Below are 23472 nucleotides of genomic sequence, written 5' to 3' on the forward strand. Positions count from 1 at the left end.
ATGGAGTGGAACAAGTATATATCTGACACATCACATCACATGACCGGGTTGAAGAAGCCGGATTCCCCCCCCAGAACCGAGTAGGTAACTAGACACCTCACAAATGTCTTACAACGTAGTCTGCTATGCGATATCAATACGAAGAGAACGTCAGCAGAAACTTAACATACTGATATCTGTCTGACGGCATTGTGACTCTATATATACCCCGGGCTGTGCTTTGAACTCTATCCATCTTAAGGCCGCCCACCGCGTCCACGGAACACCTACCAAGCAACCAACCAAGCATTCGCCCCATCTTAGTTTTCTCCCCGTTCGCATGCGGAAATACCCTCCATCCTCTAGAAGAGGCACACCTCGGACTTTACCCCGCGAGCATACCACCTGACCCGAGAGAATCCTCCCCCGCTGACTTCATGCTCTCTCTTCTGCTCCGGTCGGGCCGGATTGACATCAACCTGCAGCAGCATGACATCAGAGCATGGCCAAATGCTGTCTGCTTACCCCCCTCATTTCACTCAATTACCGTTACACTGGAGATAAAAAAAAATCAGAGAAGAGTATCCGATCTTATAATATATAATCATAATCATAGACATATAGTACATCAGATGCAGCATATTCACAATCATGTCCAAAAGAGAAACGTATATACAGTCCGCAAACTGGGTATTCGCAGAGTCACAGCAACACCATGCAAGGAATGTCGCCACAGGCCCCGGGCCTGCAACGCCAATATGTATAGAAAATAAGGAGAATGCAAAAGAAAAAAAAACGCTAAGTCTATGTTGAGACGGCTAGCAGAAATGATGATGAGAGGGATTCGCTTATTCGGGAGCCGCACAGGTGAAGACTCCACGAACACTGCCTGACTTGTAGTTGTTGACCTGTAGAGTAATCAGCAAGGGAAAGTCAAAACTGAAAAGGGAAATGAACTTACAATATCGTCCACACTGGCGTAGGTGCCCGCTCCGAGAGTGATCAGTCCAATCAACAGACAGATCAGGTTGAGAGCACCCAGCATCATGTTCTTCGGGGTGAACCAGCTGCCCTCGCGCAGGAGCATGAACCACATGAGCGCGGGGAAGTAGAAGGTGAAGCCGGAGACGAAGAGGGCGGAGCAAATGGACAGCAAGTCGGAGAAGAAGGGGATCACTTCAGCGACAATGAAGGCGACTACGGTGATGATGGTGATCACGGCCAACCAGGTGATCCAGCCCATCTTGGTGTTGATGAAGCGGATGGGCGAGTTCTTGAAGATGCGACCGTGGATCATACGACCCAGCACCACCGTGTTGATCGAACCACTGATGAAGATGACGGGGAGGGCGACACCGTAGGCAACACGGCTAAGAGTGTGACCCGCCGAGGTGAGAGCCGGGCTGGCGACGTCCTGGCCAACGAAGGCGTAGATGATCGCACCAGTCAAGGTGTAGATGACAATCTCGATGATACCCAGGGACCAGATCGATTTAATGTAATCCTTGGGAGTGTGCATCTCATCCATGAAGGAGAACTGGCACAGGGCAAAACTGTAGGCGAAGACGATGTTGGTGATGGCGATAAACGCGTCGGTGAAGCTGATGTCATCCTTGGGCCAAGCAGACCAGTTAACTGCCGACAATCCCCCGGGCTGGTTGGTGCTCTCAACACCAGTGCCGATCATAGTGATACCGATTGCGACAATAATCGAGATGAAGTCGATGTAGCCCAGAATGGCCATCTCAGCGAATGAGGGCGGAATGGCCAAGAGAAGCAGGAGGATGGCGGAGACCACAGCAAACACAATGGAACACACACTGCTTTCGGTGATGTTGATGAAGGCGATAGTACCGGTCAGACAGTGCGAGCCAGTCAGAAAAAGCAACTCCAGACCGAGCATGACGTAGATAATCTCGTAGCCAAAACGACCGAACATTAGGCGGCCAGCGTCGGGATAGTGTGCAATGTCGGGGAACTTAAGCTTCACTTGACCGATAAGGTCACTGGTGTAGATGGCAACAAATCCGAGGCCAACCGTGGTGATGACACCGGCCACCATCCCCAGCGTAGCGAAGGCGGAAGGAATCGACAAACTACCCAGGGCAATGGCCTCGACAATCATCACCACCGTCAGGCGTTTCCAACCCAGACGGTTGTATTTTTGGATGCCAGCCTCGACAATGTTCCGCTCCGTGTCGCTCATCTTGTCGACCATATCACCCTCATACTGGGGGGAGTAGATATCCCCCTTCTTCTCATTCTCGAAGTCCATCCCGGACTGGGATTTGCGGTCCCCAACGATGTCGTCACCGTAGGCCATGACGAAAATATTCAATAAATGTCAAACAATCAGAATATAGGTTGAAGGTGGAGAGGGGAAAAGGTGAAGTTGAATTCGACTTTGCCCAGGTCGCACCAAATGCCTGATGGCTGTTGTTGAAGGAAGGGGAGGAGAGGGAGAAAGGATGGAGAGAGGAAGAAGACGAGAGAAGAGGAAGCGAAGGCAGTAGAAAAGTGGCAGGCCAGAGGGAAGCCAAACGGGTTTTGAATAATAATGGGCGGCGACAGCGGGGGGGGGAGGGAAGTGTCTGGGAGGGCTCCGGTGGGAGGAAGGCTGCAGGACCCGCCAGGTAGGATTGATAATTATTCCGCCGTGGTTGCGCTGTGTTGCCTTTCGATTCCTCTCTCTTCCTCGAGTCGATGACCTTCCGGGCCAGTACTGCTGACGGTGGACGATCAGGCTTCACCGCAGCCCAAGCACACGGTCGGATGAATCCGGGCAAGAACTGATACAGTGATAATCCGGATCAGGCAACGGGACCAGCAAACCTTGACTAAGAAGATTTGGTGGCGGAAAGAAGAAATTCGGAGAGTTTGCCAGATTGGCTCGAACTTTTGCCTCCCACGTGGAGCCCAAGCATCCGCCATCCGCTGTTGCAGCCAATCACTCGCAGGGCATACCGTCTAAAATCCTGATTCAGGTTAGGGTGTGTGACGTTGAATTGGAGATGCGGTCGAAAGCGGTCTAGCGCCAACGCTGAGCCAAGATTGACTCCAGGGGCCCCGATTTGCATTAGGCAATGGCTCTGACTAAGTTATTAAGAGGCGGCGCTGGCTGGCCAGTGAGCAAGCAAGCACTGTAACGCCGAACCTTCCCCAGGATTTGTGTCCTGAAAGGATTGAGGCTAAACCCATTCCTCTGTAGTTTTTTGGAGTCGTCACCTTCGATCGACGCCCTACTTGGCACTATCCATCCACTTCGTGGTCGCACAAGAAGTTTAATTGCAGGGCAGGACTGCAGCTTGACACGTCCCCCTGCGAACCCACGCAACCCAGCCTATGAGTAGGATGGGGATGAGTAATGGATCTCACATCATGCGGAATTCTTCCCCATTCGCTTGCAGCTTAACCTTTTAACCTTCAGAGCAGGTCTCACACAAATGAGGGGAAGCGCTTGATGGTCTCGTATTTTGGGGAAGAGCCGGGGCCGTGTCTCCCGATTCCCGATTCTGTTACTTAATGTTTTGCTACGACGCGCGGGAGAGACGAGACGACAAGACGATCCAAGCCAACCTGCAATCTGGAGCGGTGGCTTATCAGTGAAGGCATTACGCAGAAGTGTTTGCCAATTGATATTCGTTTGGTGGTGCGACCGTGGAGCCTGAGGCGGAGTCAAGTCGGCCCGGGTCTTTATTTTCCTCCCTCTTCCTCTCCCTCTCGGCATCTGCAGCCCTTTCGCCGAGGCCGGTCTCCAGGCTGGGCTGTTCAAGGTTTTCTGGAACGGCCGCCAGCGGATCGTCTTTCCATCTTTGCCTGCCAATCGTGCCTCTTGCCAATCTAATAACAACTTACCTATGCACTGTAGCCTTACTGCGCCTTTCCCCGGAGCCGAATCAATGCCGATTGTTTGCCCAACAAGTCAAAAGATAACAACAACATGATTGACAACAGCTCATCTGTAGATCAACCCCTTACATGCCACCGTGCCAGATCAGACTACATACTCTTATCGAGATCATCGTAACGGAGACTAGTCACCGCAGTAGGCTATCACTTGGCAAGAGTCTAATGGCCTGCCCTGCACGGCACGCTGCCAGCACTGCCGAATGTGCTTTGCATGCTTTGCATAGTTGGCACACTTTGCATCTCCTCCTTGCTTGGGAGGCTGACATCACGTGATGCAGACGGAGTTCCGCTTCCTTCAGTTGCCTTGTTGCTTGTTGCTGGTGTTCCCCGCTCGGCGTTCGGGAGGAAATCCCCTCCAACCCCGTTCACGCATCAACCACCACCACCACCACCATTGTCAGACAGCATTGAAGGAGATATTACACATCCCCCCAAAATGTTTCTACTCAGTTCATTCAGGTCATCAAATCTGTAGACAGTCCGTGTACTGGACCGTACCTCTGGTCTGTCATGGACGGGGATTCCGCTTTATCGATTCCGTATGGTCACGCCTGTAGTACGTGTGCTCGGGCCAAGGTTCGCTGCATCCCTCGGGGTCGAGATTCCCCGTGTGAGAGGTGTGTGGAAATCTCTGCAGACGGACGACGGATCAATCCACCGCTAATGTATCCCAGATGTCATCGCTTAGGAAAGGAATGTCGTCCTGGATCGCGCCGTCGCCGTCCCAAGCGGCTTTCCAAGGCCGCTCAGCTGGAGCAGAAGATGGATGGGCTAATGTCTTTGCTCCAATCATCCGGACAGCTGCCGGGAGGACCAAGAGGAGACCGGCATCTTCCCGTCTCCGCTGGTAGTCAAGAGCGCGCGAACCGTACCTGTACAACAAATCCGCTCTGTACTCCCGACACGGGGACGGGGATCGAGTCCGACGGTAGTGTTAGCCCGCGCCACTCTCCGCCCACCGCCATCATCCCGCCCAGCCCAGCGGAAGCCGAGGCAATGCTGCATTCGTTCCGAACGGACAAACTAGCTTGTCTTCCCCTTCTACATATTCCCAGTACGGCTACCCCGGCTGACCTGGAGCGTGATTCTCCCTTTCTTTGGCGCTGCATTCTCACCACCGAGACCAAAGATGCCGCGCAGCAGGCCTTGCGCTGCGTCGACATCCGTCAGACCGCTGCCCAGATTACCATGGTCGACTGCGACAAGAATCTGGACCTGCTGCAGGGATTGCTGGTGCATATCGCCTGGATCTCTTTCCAAAGCTATCCTCCAAAGTCGATCATGGTCTTGTACTGTCAAATAGCCACCGCGCTCATCTGTGAACTGGGCTTGAATCGTCCGGTCCGGAGTGACCTCGCCATGCTACCCCCCGTATGCAATGACCTCGTGCCACCAGCACCGAAGCAACCTGCACCACGCCCCAGAACCATGAACGAGCGGCGAGCCGTACTGGGCTGCTTCGTGATTAGCTCAGTGTAAGTGAATGCCTTCATGCTCCCAAGTGACCTTCTCGTTCTATGTCCGCCACTAGCCTCAGTCGCATGCTAATCTCTTTACACAGGATTGCTCAATTTCTTGGCCGCATGGAGGTGATGCGATGGACGCCTCATATGGCTGAGTCCGTCGAGCTTCTCTCCACCAGCACCGACTCTCCGCACGACGCCACCCTCGCAAATCTTGCACGTGTCCGGCTTCTCGTCGAGCGCATCCGTGAGGGGCCGTGGAACGAGAACTCAAGTTCGAATGGCATTCCGCGTGCACCACTGCCCTTCTACATGAGCAGCTTACAAACCCAGCTCACCCAGCTCCGAGCTGACGTTCCTGCCGCCCTCCTCAATAGTAGTAGTGGGTTTACCTATGCATCCATTGTGTGATTCCATACTCACCTCGGGCAGATCCTCTCATATTTTACATCTTGCAAGCAGAAACTACACTATACGAGACGGCTCTCATCCACCCTAATCCCGAAACCAACGATACCCCCGGTGCTCTCGACTCCTGGCGGCTCGACCACCTCTGCGCATGCCTAACCTCTGTTCGCTCCTTCTTTGACAGCCTTCTTACAACGCCTATTCGCACTTTCGCCTCCTTCCCTATCATCCAAAGCATTCTCGTCGCGCACTGCTTGGTCACCCTCTCGCGTTTGACCTTTGCCGACATCCCCGGCTGGGACACGCGACTGGTCCGCCGCACGGCGGATGTAATCCTCATCGCCGATCAGATCAGCGACATGCTGGAGCAGGTCGTCAGTCTGCGGCGGGACGAGCACGAGAAGGACCCGTTCCATAAGCTGGGCGTCATGGTGCGGCGACTGCGCGCCACATGGGCGTCGAGACTCGGGGAGTCCACAACCACCACCTCAGCCGCCGAGGGAGGCTTGCTCGACTCGCAGCCGCCGCTCCCGGGTCAGCCACTTCCTCCAGAATACGGGTATCCAGAGCAGACGCAACTGTCGGGCCAGATGCCAGGGATGATGGGGGACCTGTGGGACTTTGATATATTCTTCGCAGGGTCGGACAGCGCGTGGTTGATGGATGCGGTGACAACCGGGGGACTTGGTTGAGGCGAATTGCATGTTTCTTTTTGGGTGTTACGACATAATGATCATCTCCGACTGTACAAAATCCGATAATGACACAAGTGGAGCTGGGCGGGTAATTTGTTCAAATCCTTTATTGTATTTTGGTCACACCTATAGATGAGCACAATGCCGAGGGACAGGGGGGGATGTGCCGATGCCTCATACGTCAGGCCACTTGCCCGTGCTACCCAGAGTCTAGACAGGGAGACTCATGTTTTGTGTGGCAGCCTGCACGAGCTGACAGGTTTGACTCAGCAGATTCTTTTTGAAGCAAGTGGCAAAAGGTGGTAACTTACTGCGTAGGATCACCAACTGGTTTTACTCATAGATCGGTGATAGGCAGGCTAATTTTGAGCTGACGGATCGATCCGCCCATCGGAATATATCCTATTCCCGCTCCATCTTTCCAGCTTTCTTACTCTTTGAGATTCCCAATCAATCTCACGATCCTCAAGTCTCGGTCGCTGAGAACCTGGCTCAATACCATGATCTACATTGGCGCCTACCTAATCACGGGCAGTGAAGCTAAGCTCCAAGTCAAGCGGCAATCACACCCCCCCTTGGCCAATCATACCCCAATAAATCTCCGCAGGGCCTCCACCTGGATCGACAGCCATTGTTGACAATGAACGCCCGCACGTGCAGCCCTGACTCGATGCTCCTCGTCCGGAGTTGCCAGGTGACAATGCATGAGCTTCGTGGGGGCGGATTCCCGTGGTTGAGTGCAACAAGAATCCTGTTTCCAGATTCTATAAGTACAAGTGCAGTCCGCCATCCGGCCGATCCCGCCCCGTCCCAAAGCATAGCTTCGGTTGGGCTGAACTTGAACACCACTGCACCTAGACACAATCATCACCCACGATGTTCGTCAAGTCCGTCTTCCCGTTCTGCATCCTCGCAGGCACTGCCCTGGCCGATGCGACCGTGTATCTCATCCGACACGGCGAGAAGCCCAGCAACGGGAGCACCGGGCTCAGCGCGCAGGGGGTGGAGCGGGCCCAGTGTCTGCGGAACGTCTTCGGGGCGGATTCCGCCTACAACATCCAGTATATCATGGCTGAGGCCCCGAAGAGTGGTATGTCTCTTCTTCTATTCCCTTTCTTCCCTCATATCCACGGTGAGCGATGGATGTACGATCGTGCCTTTCGCTAACGATCAACAGACGGCAAGCGAGACCGCCCGTATCTGACCGTGCTCCCGCTGGCGGAGGATCTGGGCATCACCGTCGACACCTCGTGCGCCAAAACCGATGCCAAGTGCGTCAAGAAGGTCGTGGAGAACTATACCGGGGACGGCAACATCCTGATCTGCTGGGAGCATGGCGAGCTGACCGACATCGTGGAGGAGCTGGGGGATGATGATGCCCCGACGTATCCGGATGATAGGTAAGTGGTCGACTTTTGTCTGATGAAGGGTATCTAGAAAAAGGTCTGCAGTCACTGACTGTCAATTCGCGTGCAGCTTCAATCTCATCTGGACGGATCCTTCCCCGTACACCGACATCACGGCGGTCACGAGCGAGAACTGTCCTGGACTTGATAGCTAGATTGCTGTCGCGGGTATCACAGGGTTAGGTAGTTGAGAATGAAACTTTTTTTTTTGGTTGGAAGACCTCCATACTGCATGGAAGCTGTCGACCACGAGATGGCAAGATTCGCAAATGGTCCTGGTGGCCTGACAAGTTGTTTGTGGTGAAGAGAATTCGTTGTATGTGTGTAGCCATGTCTCAGGTGCCAGCACGTCATTAACCGTCCCGAGCACACATACCCATACTTCGGGCGCACCGACGCCAGCCGACCGGGAAGACCTCTCCTCCCACCATGACATCTGGTGGCGACCATAAGGCAGACAATCACCACCCATCGAACACGTCGAGAACTCGCCGATCAATGCATCGAAGTCCGTGGCCACCTTCTAGTGTATATACGATAGTCTTATGCTCTAAGGTGGGAAAACCTTTAGTCTAGTTGCACGAACAGGTCGAGGGGCGGCGATAATAAGAGCCACGCCACGCCACGTTCCGACCCACGACCGCCCACCACGAGATGCAGGCACTAGGAGCGGAGGTTTTACTCGAATTGGCACCCTCGGTCGTGCGTTCCCCACGATGTATCTGCTGGGGACGAGGACTAGGAAGTGCGAGTGCGGACGACGGAGCCAGCCAGGCCCCTGTCGGTTGCCCAGGATGGGGATCCTGCTTCAAGCCATTTTCGGTGGCGATTCGTAATGTAATGGTCGCATGCGATAGGGATGTGAGAAATTGGGATTTCTGCCGACTCTAGATACGGGATACCTTGTGCATGGCTGTAATCCGCCAAGCAAAGCCTCTGTCTTGGTTGTTGTTGTGGTTTTGCTGGGCGAGAGAGATAAGCAAAGACAAGAAGGCTTCGCGGGAAGCCAAGTGTGCTGGGCAGGGGCTGCCGGCTTGGTTATCTCTTTTGCCTCTCTCTTGGCCTGAACGCTTCTCGGTAAACCACGGTGGATGATACGATATCTCAATTCTTACCAGGGTCAGCCTTTAGCTACCACCAGCTGAAAAGGCCATGGCGACCAATTGACACCCTCCCAATGATTTCGAAGGCAACCGAGGTGGTCACCCGATCTGGATGCATGCACCAACACACGAATGGCGTCAATGCCGATTATCAGAAATTAATCTGTGCTCGATGGCGCAAGTTCCCGTGCATCTCTTATCATTGTCGGTGTCGAGTCGGGATTGGTGCATTCGCCCTGTGCATGCGGGCTGATAAGCATCAGCTAACCCTAACTAGGCTTCGAGCCCCGGTCTAGTGCTTTTGGGTCTTCCTGCAATCACCCCCAGGCTCTGCGCAGCGTTGCATTCCACTCGCTGTCCGACGGCTGTGAGATCGCTGGAATTCGCCCTACCCTCCTTGGCAAGGCCATATCGCCGCCGGGGATCCGTCCTGGGGTCAAGCGATGGAGATATAAGAACAAACACGATGCAGCCATTGCTTTCCTGCTGCTGCTGTGTCCGCAACCCCTGACCCCAGCCATCGCCACCTGACACAATGCGTATGTTTTAGTCTTTGACCAGTGAATCTCCCTCACTGACGTGCACCAGCTGCCCTAGCTGCAGAAAACCAGGTCGTCGACGCCATCAACCATGGCGAGGTGACCACGGTGATCAGCCATGCCACCCACCCTGACCCGGAGAAGTTGAACTACGAGGTCGACACCACGACCATTGGCCACGACGAGGACTATCCCGCTCCCACGGAGGCGGAGCTGAGCAGCCTGCGCAAGATCCCCGCCAACCTGCCCATCGTGGCCTACTCGCTGTGCTTGGTCGAATTCGCCGAGCGTGCCTCCTACTATGGTGCGCAGACGGTGTTTTCCAACTTCATCGAATTCCCGCTGCCCAAAGGTATGTGTGCCGGCTCCTATCTGATTTAGGGGGGTCCAGACTAACCCAGGATAGGTGGTAACGGGGCTGGTGCTCCCCCACGGGGCACGCAAGAGACCGCCGGTGCCCTGAACATGGGTCTGCAGGCGAGTGATGCTTTGGTGCTGCTGTTCCAGTTCCTGGCCTACGTCGTTCCCATCTTCGGCGGATGGTAAGATCTGTCCCATCCACCTTCGCCTTCGTCTTCACTGACAAGTTATCAGGTGGGCCGACGTCCACATCGGCCGGTACAAGGCGATCTGCATCGGCGTGGCCATCTGCGGTGTGGCGCACATCATCCAGATCATCGGGGCCATCCCGTCGGTGCTGCAGCAGGGCGCGTCGCACGCGGCGCCCCCGTTCATCATCGGGCTGCTGATGCTGGCGTTCGGGGCGGGTGTCTTCAAGCCCAACATCGCGCCCACGGTGCTGGACCAGTTCCGCCACCAGAAGCAGTACACCAAGACGCTCAAGTCCGGGGAGAAGGTGATCGTCGACCCGGAGATGACGGCGACGCGCACGATGCTGATCTTCTACGGGGTGGTCAACGTCGGTGCCTTCTACATGCTGGCCACGACCTACGCCGAGAAGTACGTGGGGTACTGGCTGGCCTTCCTGCTGGCGGGCTTGGTCTACTTCATCCTGCCGGTGGTGCTGGCCCTAGTCTACAAGAAGACCTACCGGCTGCCGCCCAGCGGGAACTCGGAGTTGGGCCAGGCCATCAAGATCACCATGACCGCGCTGCGCGAGAACAAGTTCCAGGTGTGGCGCAAGAACTTCTTCGATGCCGCCAAGCCCAGCGTCCTGGCGGCCAAGGGGATTACCGTGAGCTGGTCGGATAAGTTGGTCGACGATGTGCGGAGAACCCTCGGTATGTCCCAGCCCCGATCACCCCTCCTCCATCCTCATATACTAACGCGACAACAGTGGCCACCGAGATCTTCTTCTACTTCCCAATCTACAACCTGAACGACGGGGGCATCGGCTCCGTCCTCTCGAACCAGGGCGCCTCGATGACGACGAACGGGGCCCCCAACGACCTGCTCAACAACTTCAACGCGCTGACGATCATCGTGGCAGTCCCCATTCTGAACTACGGGATCTACCCGCTCCTGCACAAGTACAACTGCCACCCGGGGCGGATCACGCGCATCACGTTCGGGTTCTTCCTGGCGACGATCGGCGGCGTGGCGGGCGCCATCGTGCAGTACCGCGTCTACAAGACCTCGCCGTGCGGCTACTACGCCTCCTCGTGCGCGACCGGCGTCTCCCCCATCAGCATCTGGTGGCAGCTGCCCAACACCATCCTGTCCGCGCTGTCCGAGATCTTCTGCAACGTCACCGCGTACGAGCTGGCGTACGCGCGCTCGCCCGCCAGCATGCGCGGCCTCGTGATGGCCATCTTCCTGTTCATGACCGCGCTGAGCAGCGCGCTCGGCGAGATCCTCGTCCCTGTGACCGAGGACCCCTATCTTATTTGGATCTGGGCCGCGCCGGCGATTGCGCTGGCTGTGCAGGGCGTCTTGTTCTGGTTCCGGTTCAAGCATTTGAATAATGACCAGTTCATGACGGATGAGAAGGATTATGACGGGGAGGAGGTGGAGGGGGCGCGGAGTGAGCCGAGTGTTGTCGGGGAGGAGAAGGAGGTCGTGAAGAGTGGGTAGTTTACTTTCGTTTACTTGAATTGGTGGGTGGCTGGGCTGGGGAGCATGGTGAGGGTTAATGGGTTCATGTAAGATCGACGGGAATATTGAGGTTGAGGGTATATGTCTAGGTGAATTAATCTAATCTCTACGCTTCTATCACCACAAAAAGTCAACAGCTCCTGTAATGTACACCGTACTATTCCTACAGCCCTCCTCCCACCTAGGCATCGGCATCCACCTCATAAGCAAAGGGAATACTCTGCATCGCCCCCTTGCGCTGCACGCACCCGGCCGCCGCGCGATTCGCCAGCCTCACCGCGCCCTCCACCAGCCCATCGAACTCCTCCAACCGCCTGCCCTGCGCCACGAACCGCGCAAACGCCGCCGTGAAGTACCCGACAAACGTATCCCCGGCGGCGGTGGTGTCCACAACCTTGGCCACCTTCTCCGCGGCGACGCACCCGCTCGTGCCGGACCGGGTCGAGAAGAAGGCCCCCTTGGCGCCGAGCGTGATGAGCACGATACCCACCTCGGCCGCCTCATGGAACCGCGGCGCCAGCACGCGGGCCAGCGTCTCAGGGTCTTCCTCATTTGCTGCCCCCTGCTCCAACCCCAACGCCTTCGCCATGAGAACCGCCTCCGTCTCATTCATCACCAGCACGCTCGTGCCCCTCAGCGCCTCCAGCGGAATCCCCTCCGGAAACACCGGCGCCGGGTTAAAGACCACATGCGCCCGCGCATCCCGCTGGTTATAATGCTCCAGCAGCCCCAGCACCGTCTCCCGCGGAATCTCCCCCTGCAGCACCACCACCTTCCTATCCTCTTGCGAAGCAACCAACCCCTCCACTCCCTGCACCACCACGTCCACGGAGTTCATCCCAACATGGTTGGCCCCGGGCACAACCGCAATCCGGTTCTCGCCGCTCTCCTCCTCGACGATGATCGTCGCGGATCCCGTGCTCGCGTCTGCCCGCTCGGTCACACCCGCTACGCTGACGCCGGAACCTTCGAGGAGTGGTCGCATCAGGGCGGAGTAGTATGGGTCGTTGGCCCCCACCGCGCCGACCATGTAGACGTTCGCGGCGTGCGTGGTGGGGGTGGTGTGTGCGGCGCGGCCGCAGGCCACGGCTTGGTTGGCGCCCTTGCCGCCGGCGGAGATGGTGAGGCTGGTCGCGGTGAGGGTTTCGCCTGCTTGGGGGCAGCGTGGTGTGTAGGTGACGAAGTCGGTGTTCAGGGAGCCGATTATGAGGATTGAGGGGGGCGACATTTTGTGGGGGGTGGTGGTAAGGTGGGGAGCGGGGTTGAGACTGAGGTAAGGTTCTGAGAATTGTTGGGGCTGAGAGGTTAGTATTTTGTTTTGGGGGGTCGATTGATGGTAGAACTTACAGTTGAGACTGAGAGGTGAGAAAGAGGAGTTGTGTTGTGTTGTGTTGTGTTGGGCAGAGAAGAGAAGAGGAAGTAAACAGATTATTGTTGCATGCAATGCGATGCGACGAAAGGGTCGTGTGAGCGGGGAAGAAGAGGGACGATCAGTCAGCAGATCACGTGCATGACGTAGTCGCGATAAGATAAGCTGATAGTGATAAGGTAGTGTTTACACGAAGATATGAGGGCCTGGAAGAATTTCATGTCTATAACTTTGGGTTGTAGACTGTAGTAGTCGGGGACGGCTCATCCAGAGGATTTCCTCGGTAAGATATGTAATTCTAGTGTCAACTTGGCTTTCGCTAAGCATACGGACACAAACCTTCCAGCTGGAATATACACAACCCTACTAGTACCCGCGCTTTAAACCTCGGCAGCAGGCAAGTTACTGCGTGCGCAGTGCATAGTTCACTCAATCTGGAGTCAGGACTAGCTCCCAAATTCTGCAGAAAAAGAAGCTATATTCTAAGGACTTATACACTATAGTACTCATCATCTGCAACGGAGCAGGTCCAGCTAACCCCAACCAGGCACCCACATATCGGCATCCCCTCCGCTCGCCATTTTAGGACCTCTGATGCAATCTGCAAGCCAAACAGCCACCACTGCACAGACACAAACCCCCTGACAGGTCCGAGAAATTCCCCGAGCTCCTGCATGCCATCCCTCCGACACGGGGTACATACCCGTCAACCTTAATGTAGTCCAGCCGTTGCAGTTCTTCAGCGTCCATCACCGCCATACCGCAGCATAGCAGTATATAAGAGCCACCCTCCCATACCCAAAACACCCAGTAGACAGCACCTTCCACTTCACCCCCATCATACCATCCTAAATCAAAAAGCAAAATGCTCTCCCTCCTTCTCACCCTCATCGCAACCAGCACCCTCACCCTCGCCTCTCCCTCCCCCCTCCACAAACGCTCCGTCACCTGCCTGAAAGTCGGCGCCACCGCGACAGCATCATGGACCAACAGCGCCGGCCAGAGCTGCACGTACACCGGCGTGGTGGGCAGTAACTACGGCGAGAACAGTGCGGGAGGCGAGTACGTCGTTCCTCTCATTTTCCCCCCACACATTCAATTCGATATACATCCTGACCAAAGAAAGCTACTCGTGCAACGGCCGCTGCGGCGCCGGGTGTACCGGCACGGCCATCGGCAACGTCTACACGCAGGACTGCTGGTCGCATGACATCTGCAGTTACTTCAACAATGCGTCGGGTGGGGCGAGGTATGTCCTTTTCCTTCCCTTTCAACCCTCCCACTAGGATGGTGTGGGTTCGGGGTAGAGGCAGGCTAACGGGATAGTGACCCCAACTGCGGCGCGGCGTACGAGGCGGCCGAGGATGATTTCCTGTTGGGGTATGTGGATGGGTGCTCGCAAACGAACCCGACGAATGCGGTGGTCAAGCCGACTGTCTCGCCAGTTTGTTCTTAGCGTTCTCCAGCCGGGGTTCTAGATTAGCTATCACGGGCGCAAGGAGGACGGAGATGCGACGGCACTGTATTCTTACACTTCACTTCACAGAGTATACGATACATCTTCTGTATCAATCTAAGAACTGGGTAAACAGGGTAAACAGGGTATCACTCCAAACATAGAACCGCAGACTTTAGAAAAAAAAAAAGAAAAAGAAAATTCAAACAAAGCCAGAACGGCCCAAGAACGAAAAAATAAAGCCCAGAGCAAGACAAGTCGCATCGCACTCAAACCGCCGATAGATACCCCCGCCCATTCTCCAACGGCAGCGGGGACTCCGTCAAGGCCATCCCGATATCATCCTGCAACTGACTCAGCCCGGGCTTCCGCGCTTTGCACGGGGGAGTCTCGCCCGTTGAGGAGCCCCGGCTGTGGCTCTCGTTAGCGGAGCTGTGGATGCCGATGAGCCAGGGGCAATGGAACCGCAGGAACTGCCGGAAGTACGGCAGGCAGCCGCAGATGATGATGAAGTTGGCTTCGATGACGCTGGATGGGTGGTTAGCAGTTCGCCTCGACAAGAGGAATCAGAGCGGGCGGCGCGTACATGAACACACTCGCCAACGCAAGCTTATACGTCGGATCCACCGAGGTCACCAACGGCCATAATGTTACGAGGCGCACGATGCTCGTGACGATTGTCCTACCGTCCATAATCATTAGCCAACCCATCCTCCGTCTACCCAAGAAAAAGAAGACGTACAAACACCCCACCAAAAACATCCCAAAGACCCCCACCTTCTGCACCGTCGGCAAGGTCAACTTCATCACGATGGGCACGGGAATCAGAATCAACACCACGTCGCTCAGCGTATTCGTCACCGCGGTCGCCATGTAGATCCCGGGCCGACTGATGCACCCGCCCGTCGTGTCGGTGACGTCCCAGTTCCGGCCCACGGGGTGGCACGCGAAGATCAGGGCCAGCATCAGCGCGATGCTGTACGCGATGATGAAGATGGCCACCCCGTTTATCACGTACTTCCAGAACCGGATCATGCTGAGCAGCCGGTAGTAGAGCATCAGGAGCGCGATCTTGGCGAGCGCCAGGCTGGAGATGTAGATTGTGGCGGCGGGGACGACGTACCTTTTTTTTTTTGGACCGGGGTTAGTGGATGAAGTTTAAGATTTTGGGAATGGGGAGGCCAGACGCACCTTGAGATAGGTGTTGATCTGGTCCGGTGTCAGAAACCAGATATGCACGCCAATGTGCGTGTGCTCGAATCCGTCTGCTTCAGTTAGTGCCCGCTGACTCCCTTAAGACAGATTAGAGTGCAACGCACAGATGATAGTCCCCTGCGTCGCCATAGAAATGACCTATCGCATGTGAGCACGCTCTGTTTACCACGGCGTAAAAACAGCGACATCATACCCAGGCGCATATTAAACACACTGCGACAACGACAATCAGCCTCGACCCAGCCAAGCTTTCGGAGGCGTACGCACCATCATCCCACCAGAACTTCTTCATAATCCTGATCTTCGTGTACACCCGCATCACCAGCAACAGGGTGCACACGGCGATCCCCACCGTCGCCAGTGCCAGATTCGTCGTCCGCAGCCAGGCGTGGCCGGGACTGCCGGTGGTGTTACTCGCTGAAGCGGCTGCGCTGGCTGCCTCCATGATGAGGTGCCGTAGAGGGTACAAATACAGAGAACGGGGGCATGATTGCTCCACCGGGAGAATGGTTTGACGCTTTTTGCCTTCGCGATGGGGAAATGGGGCGGCGGGGTGGGATTTTATACTGGGGAATTAAGGTTAGGGAGGATGCACGGATGCACGCATCATCGACTCGGCCAGTTGCCGATCTGGCAAATGACATCCGGCGGCGATGCACTGCCTCTCCCTCCAACCAAGATCCACCCGATCGTTGAACTTCAATTAAAGCTTGACTTCGTATCTTATGTTCTCATTTAATTTTTAACTCGTATCACTCATCATTAAATACTACTCTAGTCGTCGCATCTATACATCTCATCCAAATGAGCACGTCATTATATATACACATTTCAGAACCGCTCAGACTTTTCAACTCCACGCTCACGCCCCCATCATCACGAATCCAATGCAAAGCATCGTTCCACGGAATCAGCATTGTTGCCCCACCAGTTTGGCATCGACACCCGCTTGCCGGATCCAAAGAACAAGAAGATCAGCAGCATGTTCAAATTGAACCCTGCGTCGAACGCCGCCGCAATCATATAGCTGTATCGCTTCCACACCTCGAAGCGATGGCGGTAGGCCCAGTACATCACCACGTAGCCGCCGATGAAGGCCGACGTGTATCCCGTGCTGAGATTACCGTAGAAGACCGCCATCCCCGAGAAGAAGATGCTGACGTTCCACAGGTCGATCCGCAGCCACTTGGGCAGCAGGCGATGCGCGATGTAGAGGATGGGCGGCAGGACCGCTCCCACCAGGAACGCCCACGGCAGGGGACGCATCTCAGCTTCCTTGAACAGACGGCTGGGGCCAAGTACGGCGTACTGGACACCAAGAGTGTTGGAAGACTTCAGGGACTGCCCAGACCACTGCCCAAGCGGATCGGTCGTCTGCCCGGACAAATAGTCACCCTTGGTGTCAAGCACCCATCGAATCACCGCATAATTGATCGGAATGCCCAGGATCGTACCGAAGACCTGGGAGAAGAAAACAGTCTTGGGAGGAATATGCATGTAGTGGCCGATCTTCTGGTCCTGAAGCATGTACTGCGCCCGATACCATGCATCACCGGCAATAGAGCCATACACCGAGGGTCCGCAAGGGTGACGGTGCCCGGCGCCCGCTTTGGTCTCCACCATGTATCCATAAACCAGCTCGTTGAATGAGCCAGCGGCGATCTGGTAGTTCGAAATGGCGTACAAGAAACCAAACGGCAACACCAGCGCGCCTGCGGTCGACAACCCCACAAAGAGCGTCCAAATCGGAATCCAGAGATAACCACAAGCCAGGATGACAATCAGAGCCACGAACCCAGCCATGAAGAGAGCCACGTACCACCACAGAGGTACTTCTTTATAGGCACGTTGCAGCACATTCAGCCGGTCGTGATACTGCCAGTTGAGGCCTTGGTTGGGAGTCTCCGAGACCTTCTTGCGGGAGGCAATGAACTTCTTCACGTTGGTGTAGACCTGTGTCCACCCAAAAGTCAAGATCCAAGTCACGGCGGCAGTGATTTTGGCATAGTCGAAAAATGTCGCCCAGGCATTCTGAAGACCCATGTACATCGGCCCATATTGCTCATAGGCGGTCTCATTCAGATTGTAGTTCGACGTGAGCACCTTCAGGGTGGGATAAGTGGTGCCGTTCGCCATCATCAGCGAATTGGACATCAATCCGTACTTGAACGACCCCAGGTTGCCCCATTTGGCCGCGGGTAAAAGCACCCAACAGTTGAACACAAACGCTGCGAACAACACCACCTGGGTCCACCAGGGAGTCAACAGGATCGAAGACCCGTTCCAGTTGATGTTGGACCAATCGAGCGACAGGTTCAGGAAGCCCATTCCTCCTATTCCAGAACCAATGAAGTTGGCCACCGGGTTACGGGGGGCAACCCAACACAGAAAGGCCAGCGACGAAGTGAAGGGGAAGACATACTCCGGCAGGAATTGCCACAGTGTCATACCCAGCAGAGAGAAGAAGAAGATCTTCATTTGTCGGCGCGCAAGGGGCGACGATCGGTCTTGCTTGCGGAAACTCTCGAAAAGGGTCGTCTGCATGAGTGCCTGAGGCCAGATAAACATGGGGTCGTACAGCAAGACCTGACGCACGAGGGCGGCAAACGCGTATCCAATCCAGACAATGGCAAACATGAAGAAAATGGCAACCCCGGCATTGACCCGCTCACCATAGAATAGCTCGGCCATGGCAATGGGGGTGTAGCCCAGATTGTAGGTCGCTCCGGAGGCGGCAGTCAGGGTGACGAGCACGTGCTCCTTGATGCTCCATGGCGCGGGGTTGAGGTTGAACGACCAGCGGGTGAACGGCAACCGAACCTCCCAGGCTGGAAGCACTCGAGCCAAGAAGTGACCGGCGTAGTGACAGGCAATCTGGACGAAGAAGACGGAATACGGAGCCTCCCGAGTACGGAAGTGACTCATCATCGAAAGGAAAGCTCCGGGACAAACAAAGATGATACATAGCACAAAGTAGCGGAAGGTAATCGTTGGCAGCGTCGGATCGTCGGTGAGACTGACTAGTTGGCGGACCTCCAGTGGCAGCGCGGTAATCTCAGGATCGTCCTCAACCTCCGCCTCGGCCACGGTCGGCTCTCCAGATTTCGGGTCAAGCTCCGGATCCCGCTTCAGATTGTCCACTGGGACGTTGGTGATTGAAGGCGTCTCGGATGTGGGTGTGAGCGTTGGGTTCTCGCTGTAGCTGGTGAACCTGGCTCCTGAGGTAGCGTCCTCGGACCCGTCCGAGTCGTGTTTCCGACGAAAGATGGTGGGCAGACCCATCTTGCACTGTCCAACCCAGAAGGGTGTGATTCTTTGCTATTGGCGATGAGAAACATCTTGACAGCTTGGTGAGCGCGCGCGGCCTTATAGAGGAGAATAGGCAGTTTGTCATTAGTTTCTGGGCAAAATGGCGTGCTCGCCAACACGACAGGCCTAATGCCAGAAATGGTCACAAACGTGCATGTTGTTCGGGCGAATTCCGAAGCCACGGGATGCAACTGGATGCATGGTAAAGTTGGGTGGATGCAAGGGCTTTGGCACAGGGCCAGACTGGTGGATGAAAGATGGCGTTATCTGTGGAATCTTATTCGCGATCCGCCGGATGATTCCTAGCTTGGACGGTTCAAGGGCGCTGATTCGCCGAGCGAGATTAAACTTAGTCAACGGACCGTGCCTGAGCCAGCTTAGAGAGTCTGGCTGGATCGGTTTCTGCTCTGGTGTTCGACTCTGGCTTCTTTCTCTCGGGGGAATTGACTAATTGCGGCGGGGTGGAGTTTACACCGAGAGGCACACGCGGCGGATCTTCGGCGGCTCACGTGGCCGACTGACCAGTGATTTTTTTCTGTTCTGAAGCTTGCGCGGGAAAAGCTCGTTTGGAGTGGGTCGACTCTGGCACTGTTTGTTGCTTGGGGGTTTGGCACTGCTGGTGGTCGTCTTGCTGAATCCCCACGGGTTTAGATACCAGGCATTATCTCGGAAAAGAAGGGGAATCATTGCCACTGCCACTTTTGTTTATTTTTTTCGTCAGTCACTGTGAAGATCATCCCATAAAAGTCACACAGGGAACGCACCAATGCAGCACAAGCAGGGATAACGCGGCCTGTGGTTGTGGGTGGCGTTGGCCAAGCGTGAGCCACTTCTTCTGGAGTCGCATCCGTGGACGGCCACCGGAGCGATCGACAAGGTCTCCGGCCAGATCGAGGTGGTATGCAGTACGCGCTGCGCTTGCTCTGGACAGAAAAGCTTCCGACAGTAACCGTGACCTTGACATGCATAACAAGACAAGGCTGATGGTTAAAAGTGATAGGTGCCAGTCAAGGAAATCAAGGCAGTCAAGCAGGTTGAGAATAACGAAGGAGTGGGGGAAAGCGAGAAGTCACGATGACGTCCTTCTCCCATCAACGTCACCGCCCTGGAATCTGCCGCGACCGTCGCTCCCAGCGAGATCTATAAACCATTCGGTCATGGACTCTCTTCTTCTGTACTCTCCAATTCAGCATTTATCTTCTCTACACACGCAGTCAAGATGACGGGTCACACCAGAAAGCACAAGGTCGCCGTGGTCGGCTCAGGAAACTGGTCCGAACGCCCCCGTCCCCCGTCCCCCGCCAACCGCCTCCGCATCCTCCTGACATCACTGACACATCTCTGCAACCAGGGGCTCGACCATCGCCAAGATCATCGCTGAAAACACCAACGAACACCTCGACCTCTTCGAAAAGGAGGTGCGCATGTGGGTCTTCGACGAAGACATTGAAATCCCGGAGTCCTCCAAGCACCACAGCAAGCTAGGCGGCCAGAAGCGCAAACTCACCGAGGTGATCAACCAAGTCCACGAGAACGTGAAATACCTGCCAGACATCGCCCTGCCAGACAATGTGGTGGCGGACCCAGACCTCAAGTCCACCGTCAAGGATGCCACGCTGCTCGTCTTCAACCTGCCGCACCAGTTCATCGGCAAGACGCTGGACGGGATCGCGGGCCACATCCTGCCGTACGCGCGCGCCGTCTCCTGCATCAAGGGGGTGGATGTCTCCGACGGGACGGTGACGCTGCACTCGGAGCTGATCATGGAGCGGCTGGGGATCTACTGCGGGGCGCTGTCGGGGGCCAACATCGCGCCCGAGGTCGCGGCGGAGAAGTTCTGCGAGACGACGATCGGCTACGACGTGCCGCCGATGGATCTAAAGGAGCAGGATGACTCGGCGGAGGCCAACCTGATCAAGATCGACGAGCAGCGGCAGTGCAAGGCGAAGCCGACGCACGTCCGGCTCACCCCCGTGCCGCCGGAGCTGCCGCACGTCGACGCCGAGCTGCTGGAGACGCTGTTCGCGCGGCCCTACTTCCATGTTCACCACGTGCGCGACGTCGCTGGCGTGGCGCTCGGCGGCGCGCTGAAGAACATCATTGCCCTCGCGTCGGGCTTCGTCGCCGGCAAGGGCTGGGGCGAGAATGCCAAGGCCGCCATCATGCGCGTCGGCGTCCTCGAGATGGTCAAGTTCGGCCGGACCTGGTTCCCCAAGTCCGTCGAGGAGCGCACCTTCACCGAGGAGAGCGCCGGCATGGCCGATCTGGTCTCCTCCTGCAACGCCGGTCGGAACTACCGGTCGGCCTGCCACGCAGTGGAGCAGGGGGTCAGTGTCAAGGAAATCGAGGAGAAGGAGCTCAATGGACAGAAGCTGCAGGGCACGTCCACCGCGTACGATATCTATGAGTTTCTCGAGAAGCAGGGCAAGCTCAAGGAATTCCCCTTGTTTGTCGCAGTTCACGGTATGTTCCTTCCCCTGGTGCTTACAGAGGGGGTAATGCTGACATGTCCCAGATATCCTTGAAGGCACTGCTAAGGTGGAAGATCTTCCAGCATTGATTGGGGGAAGAAAGAAGATCGAAGGCTAGAGTGGTTCGAAACTACTTGGTAATGATAGACGTAACGATAACGAATATATAAACTGATGAACTGAGACTGTATTATTGTTCCAGTGACGACCAAGCTGTGAAGACGAGTTATTTGACCAACACCTAAATCAAAAACTTTTCTAAAAGTAGCGCTTCATGTAACAAGCATATAATAACAGAATCCCCGAGCAATACTATCATCCTAGAGGAGCTGGTGGTAGTGGAAATCATCGTGATGGTGGTGGTGCTGCATTCAATATTGCGGGAACGGTCGGCACGAAGTGGGTCGTATAGTTCATCTCGAATTTTGGAAACTTTTTCGCTCTAGGCCAAGCTGTAGAGATACAACTGTTTGATTATGCACATATTCTCATCTAGTCCACGCGGATGACATCATCTCCCTAAGCCTCCTCTCGATCCATATCATCCCTGTTCCTCTTCTTCCCCCGTCCGCCCCGACCCTTGGTATCTTTATCCTGCAGGTCCCGCATGGCCATGGCCGCTTGTCGCTGGGCCTCGTTCACTCGGTCGCTGAACACCATGACCTCGTCCTTCTCCGGCTTGTACTCGTCCAGCTTCTTGTTCAAGACGCCCTCGATCCGCAGCCATACTTCCACTTCATACTGAGTGACAAACGAAATGGCAATACCGCTCTTGCCTGCACGAGCCGTTCGACCCACACGGTGGATATAGGTCTTGCTGTCCTGAGGCAGGTCGTAGTTGAGGACAAAGTCGACGGCGGGGATATCCAGACCACGCGCCGCAACATCCGTGGCCAGCAGGAGATTGCGCGACCGGGCGCGGAACTTGCTCAACGACGCCAAACGAGCGCTCTGCGAGAGTTGACCGTGAATGGGGATGGCTCCGAAGCCGAGATTGCGCAGCAGGAAAGCCAGGCGCTGGGTTTCGTGCACGGTGCGTGTGAAGATAATACCCAGTTGTCCCGCGCGCTCGTTCAGCAGGTGGACCAGGTAGACGTCCTTGAACTTGTGTGGGATGAACATGTACGACTGGGAGAGATTCGTGGCGGTCTGGTTCTTGGCGGAGACGGAAACGCGGACAGGGTCGGACAGGGACGCCCGTTGGAGGGACTCGACCTTGTTGGACATGGTCGCGGAGAACAGGTAGGTTTTTCGGCGCGGCAAGAGGCGAAGAAGCTTGTCTAGGATGGGACCGAAGTCCAGATCCAGAAGTCGATCGGCCTCATCCAGCACCAGGTATTTCAGGTTCTTGAGCGAGAAGCCCTTTGTGTTTTCCAGGTGATCCAACAGACGTCCCGGCGTCGCCACGATGACATGCGGTTTCTTGCCCAGGGCCATCGCCTGCGACACCATATCCATACCACCGATCAATAGTGTACATCGCACGGAGATCAGCGACCCTAGGGCTTCCACGGTTTGGGCAATCTGCTGCGCCAATTCTCGAGTGGGCGCGACGATGAGGGAGTGCAGTGTTTGGGGTTGGTCCATCAGTGCTTGCAGGATCGGGAGCACAAATGCGGCCGTTTTACCACTACCCGTCTCAGCGAGACCGATCAGATCTCGTCCTTCTAAAGCGATCGGAATACAACGGGCCTGAATGGGAGTGGGCTTCTTGAAGCCTAACGAGTCGCAGGCCTCGCACAGGGAGTCAATGACTCCCAGTTCTTGGAAAGTTTCTGCAAGCTTCGTGGTCGACTCGAGTTCGGAATCGGCGATCGGGGTCGCGTCCGCCTCCGGTGAGGCATCTTTGGCAGTTTTGCCCATTGTGCGGATTGGATGGTATTTTCTGAGTGAGACGAGGAGATTAGAGGAGGTAGCAGGAACAGCAAACGGTTGTGGGATGGATCGCGGCTCACGAAGGTCTGGGGTGTTGTCCTGCCACCGCCAGGAGGATTTCCAAAAAATTCCATGTGAGCGGCGGAACTTCTGTTGATCCGGAGGATCGATAGCTTATCAGTGGGGCGTTATCGGGTATTCTGCCACCGCCATGTCGCTC

The 23472-nt window shown here is 55.8% G+C and overlaps 10 protein-coding genes across 10 annotated transcripts; 5 read left to right on the forward strand and 5 right to left on the reverse strand.

Annotated features, from left to right (window-relative positions):
- Window positions 1-551: 551 nt before the first annotated feature.
- ASPACDRAFT_126577 (putative amino acid transporter) lies at window positions 552-2730 on the reverse strand. The gene is made up of 2 exons (XM_020196958.1): window positions 941-2730; window positions 552-887 (listed from the first exon to the last, which is right to left on the reverse strand). Exons 1-2 carry the CDS (start codon window positions 2300-2302, stop codon window positions 828-830), a joined length of 1422 nt encoding a protein of 473 aa, XP_020052104.1. The 5' UTR covers window positions 2303-2730; the 3' UTR covers window positions 552-827.
- Window positions 2731-4326: 1596 nt separating this feature from the next.
- Window positions 4327-6668, forward strand: ASPACDRAFT_81825 (uncharacterized protein). Its single transcript, XM_020205961.1, has 4 exons — window positions 4327-4505; window positions 4563-5363; window positions 5450-5733; window positions 5784-6668. The coding sequence occupies exons 2-4, from the start codon at window positions 4651-4653 to the stop codon at window positions 6449-6451; spliced, it is 1665 nt and encodes a 554-aa protein (XP_020052105.1). The 5' UTR covers window positions 4327-4505; window positions 4563-4650; the 3' UTR covers window positions 6452-6668.
- A 662-nt stretch (window positions 6669-7330) lies between these two features.
- Window positions 7331-8015, forward strand: ASPACDRAFT_55043 (putative phosphoglycerate mutase family protein; the record flags this gene model as incomplete). The annotated part of the gene is made up of 3 exons (XM_020202948.1): window positions 7331-7544; window positions 7632-7854; window positions 7931-8015. 3 exons carry the CDS (start codon window positions 7331-7333, stop codon window positions 8013-8015), a joined length of 522 nt encoding a protein of 173 aa, XP_020052106.1.
- Window positions 8016-9462: 1447 nt separating this feature from the next.
- On the forward strand, window positions 9463-11636 carry ASPACDRAFT_1907460 (putative MFS peptide transporter). The gene is made up of 5 exons (XM_020198846.1): window positions 9463-9502; window positions 9552-9854; window positions 9909-10044; window positions 10097-10743; window positions 10800-11636. The coding sequence occupies exons 1-5, from the start codon at window positions 9499-9501 to the stop codon at window positions 11534-11536; spliced, it is 1827 nt and encodes a 608-aa protein (XP_020052107.1). The 5' UTR covers window positions 9463-9498; the 3' UTR covers window positions 11537-11636.
- Window positions 11627-12952, reverse strand: ASPACDRAFT_1875961 (ribokinase). The gene is made up of 2 exons (XM_020198074.1): window positions 12905-12952; window positions 11627-12838 (listed from the first exon to the last, which is right to left on the reverse strand). The coding sequence occupies exon 2, from the start codon at window positions 12783-12785 to the stop codon at window positions 11739-11741; it is 1047 nt and encodes a 348-aa protein (XP_020052108.1). The 5' UTR covers window positions 12786-12838; window positions 12905-12952; the 3' UTR covers window positions 11627-11738.
- A 468-nt stretch (window positions 12953-13420) lies between these two features.
- ASPACDRAFT_1859994 (uncharacterized protein) lies at window positions 13421-14426 on the forward strand. The gene is made up of 3 exons (XM_020197716.1): window positions 13421-13988; window positions 14053-14175; window positions 14253-14426. The coding sequence occupies exons 1-3, from the start codon at window positions 13792-13794 to the stop codon at window positions 14380-14382; spliced, it is 450 nt and encodes a 149-aa protein (XP_020052109.1). The 5' UTR covers window positions 13421-13791; the 3' UTR covers window positions 14383-14426.
- A 4-nt stretch (window positions 14427-14430) lies between these two features.
- Window positions 14431-16095, reverse strand: ASPACDRAFT_81829 (uncharacterized protein). Its single transcript, XM_020205962.1, has 7 exons — window positions 15865-16095; window positions 15791-15810; window positions 15702-15735; window positions 15574-15647; window positions 15125-15504; window positions 14969-15064; window positions 14431-14910 (listed from the first exon to the last, which is right to left on the reverse strand). Exons 1-7 carry the CDS (start codon window positions 16040-16042, stop codon window positions 14652-14654), a joined length of 1041 nt encoding a protein of 346 aa, XP_020052110.1. The 5' UTR covers window positions 16043-16095; the 3' UTR covers window positions 14431-14651.
- A 378-nt stretch (window positions 16096-16473) lies between these two features.
- Window positions 16474-18879, reverse strand: ASPACDRAFT_35720 (OPT family oligopeptide transporter; the record flags this gene model as incomplete). The annotated part of the gene is made up of 1 exon (XM_020200148.1): window positions 16474-18879. One exon carries the CDS (start codon window positions 18877-18879, stop codon window positions 16474-16476), a length of 2406 nt encoding a protein of 801 aa, XP_020052111.1.
- Window positions 18880-20125: 1246 nt separating this feature from the next.
- Window positions 20126-21495, forward strand: ASPACDRAFT_55046 (glycerol-3-phosphate dehydrogenase family protein; the record flags this gene model as incomplete). Its single annotated transcript, XM_020202949.1, has 3 exons — window positions 20126-20178; window positions 20258-21369; window positions 21422-21495. 3 exons carry the CDS (start codon window positions 20126-20128, stop codon window positions 21493-21495), a joined length of 1239 nt encoding a protein of 412 aa, XP_020052112.1.
- Window positions 21496-21620: 125 nt separating this feature from the next.
- Window positions 21621-23449, reverse strand: rrp3 (RNA-dependent ATPase RRP3). Its single transcript, XM_020196959.1, has one exon. It carries the CDS (start codon window positions 23238-23240, stop codon window positions 21897-21899), a length of 1344 nt encoding a protein of 447 aa, XP_020052113.1. The 5' UTR covers window positions 23241-23449; the 3' UTR covers window positions 21621-21896.
- Window positions 23450-23472: the final 23 nt, after the last annotated feature.

Source organism: Aspergillus aculeatus, assembly GCF_001890905.1.
Source record: "Aspergillus aculeatus ATCC 16872 unplaced genomic scaffold ASPACscaffold_19, whole genome shotgun sequence".
Lineage (NCBI taxonomy): Eukaryota > Fungi > Ascomycota > Eurotiomycetes > Eurotiales > Aspergillaceae > Aspergillus > Aspergillus aculeatus.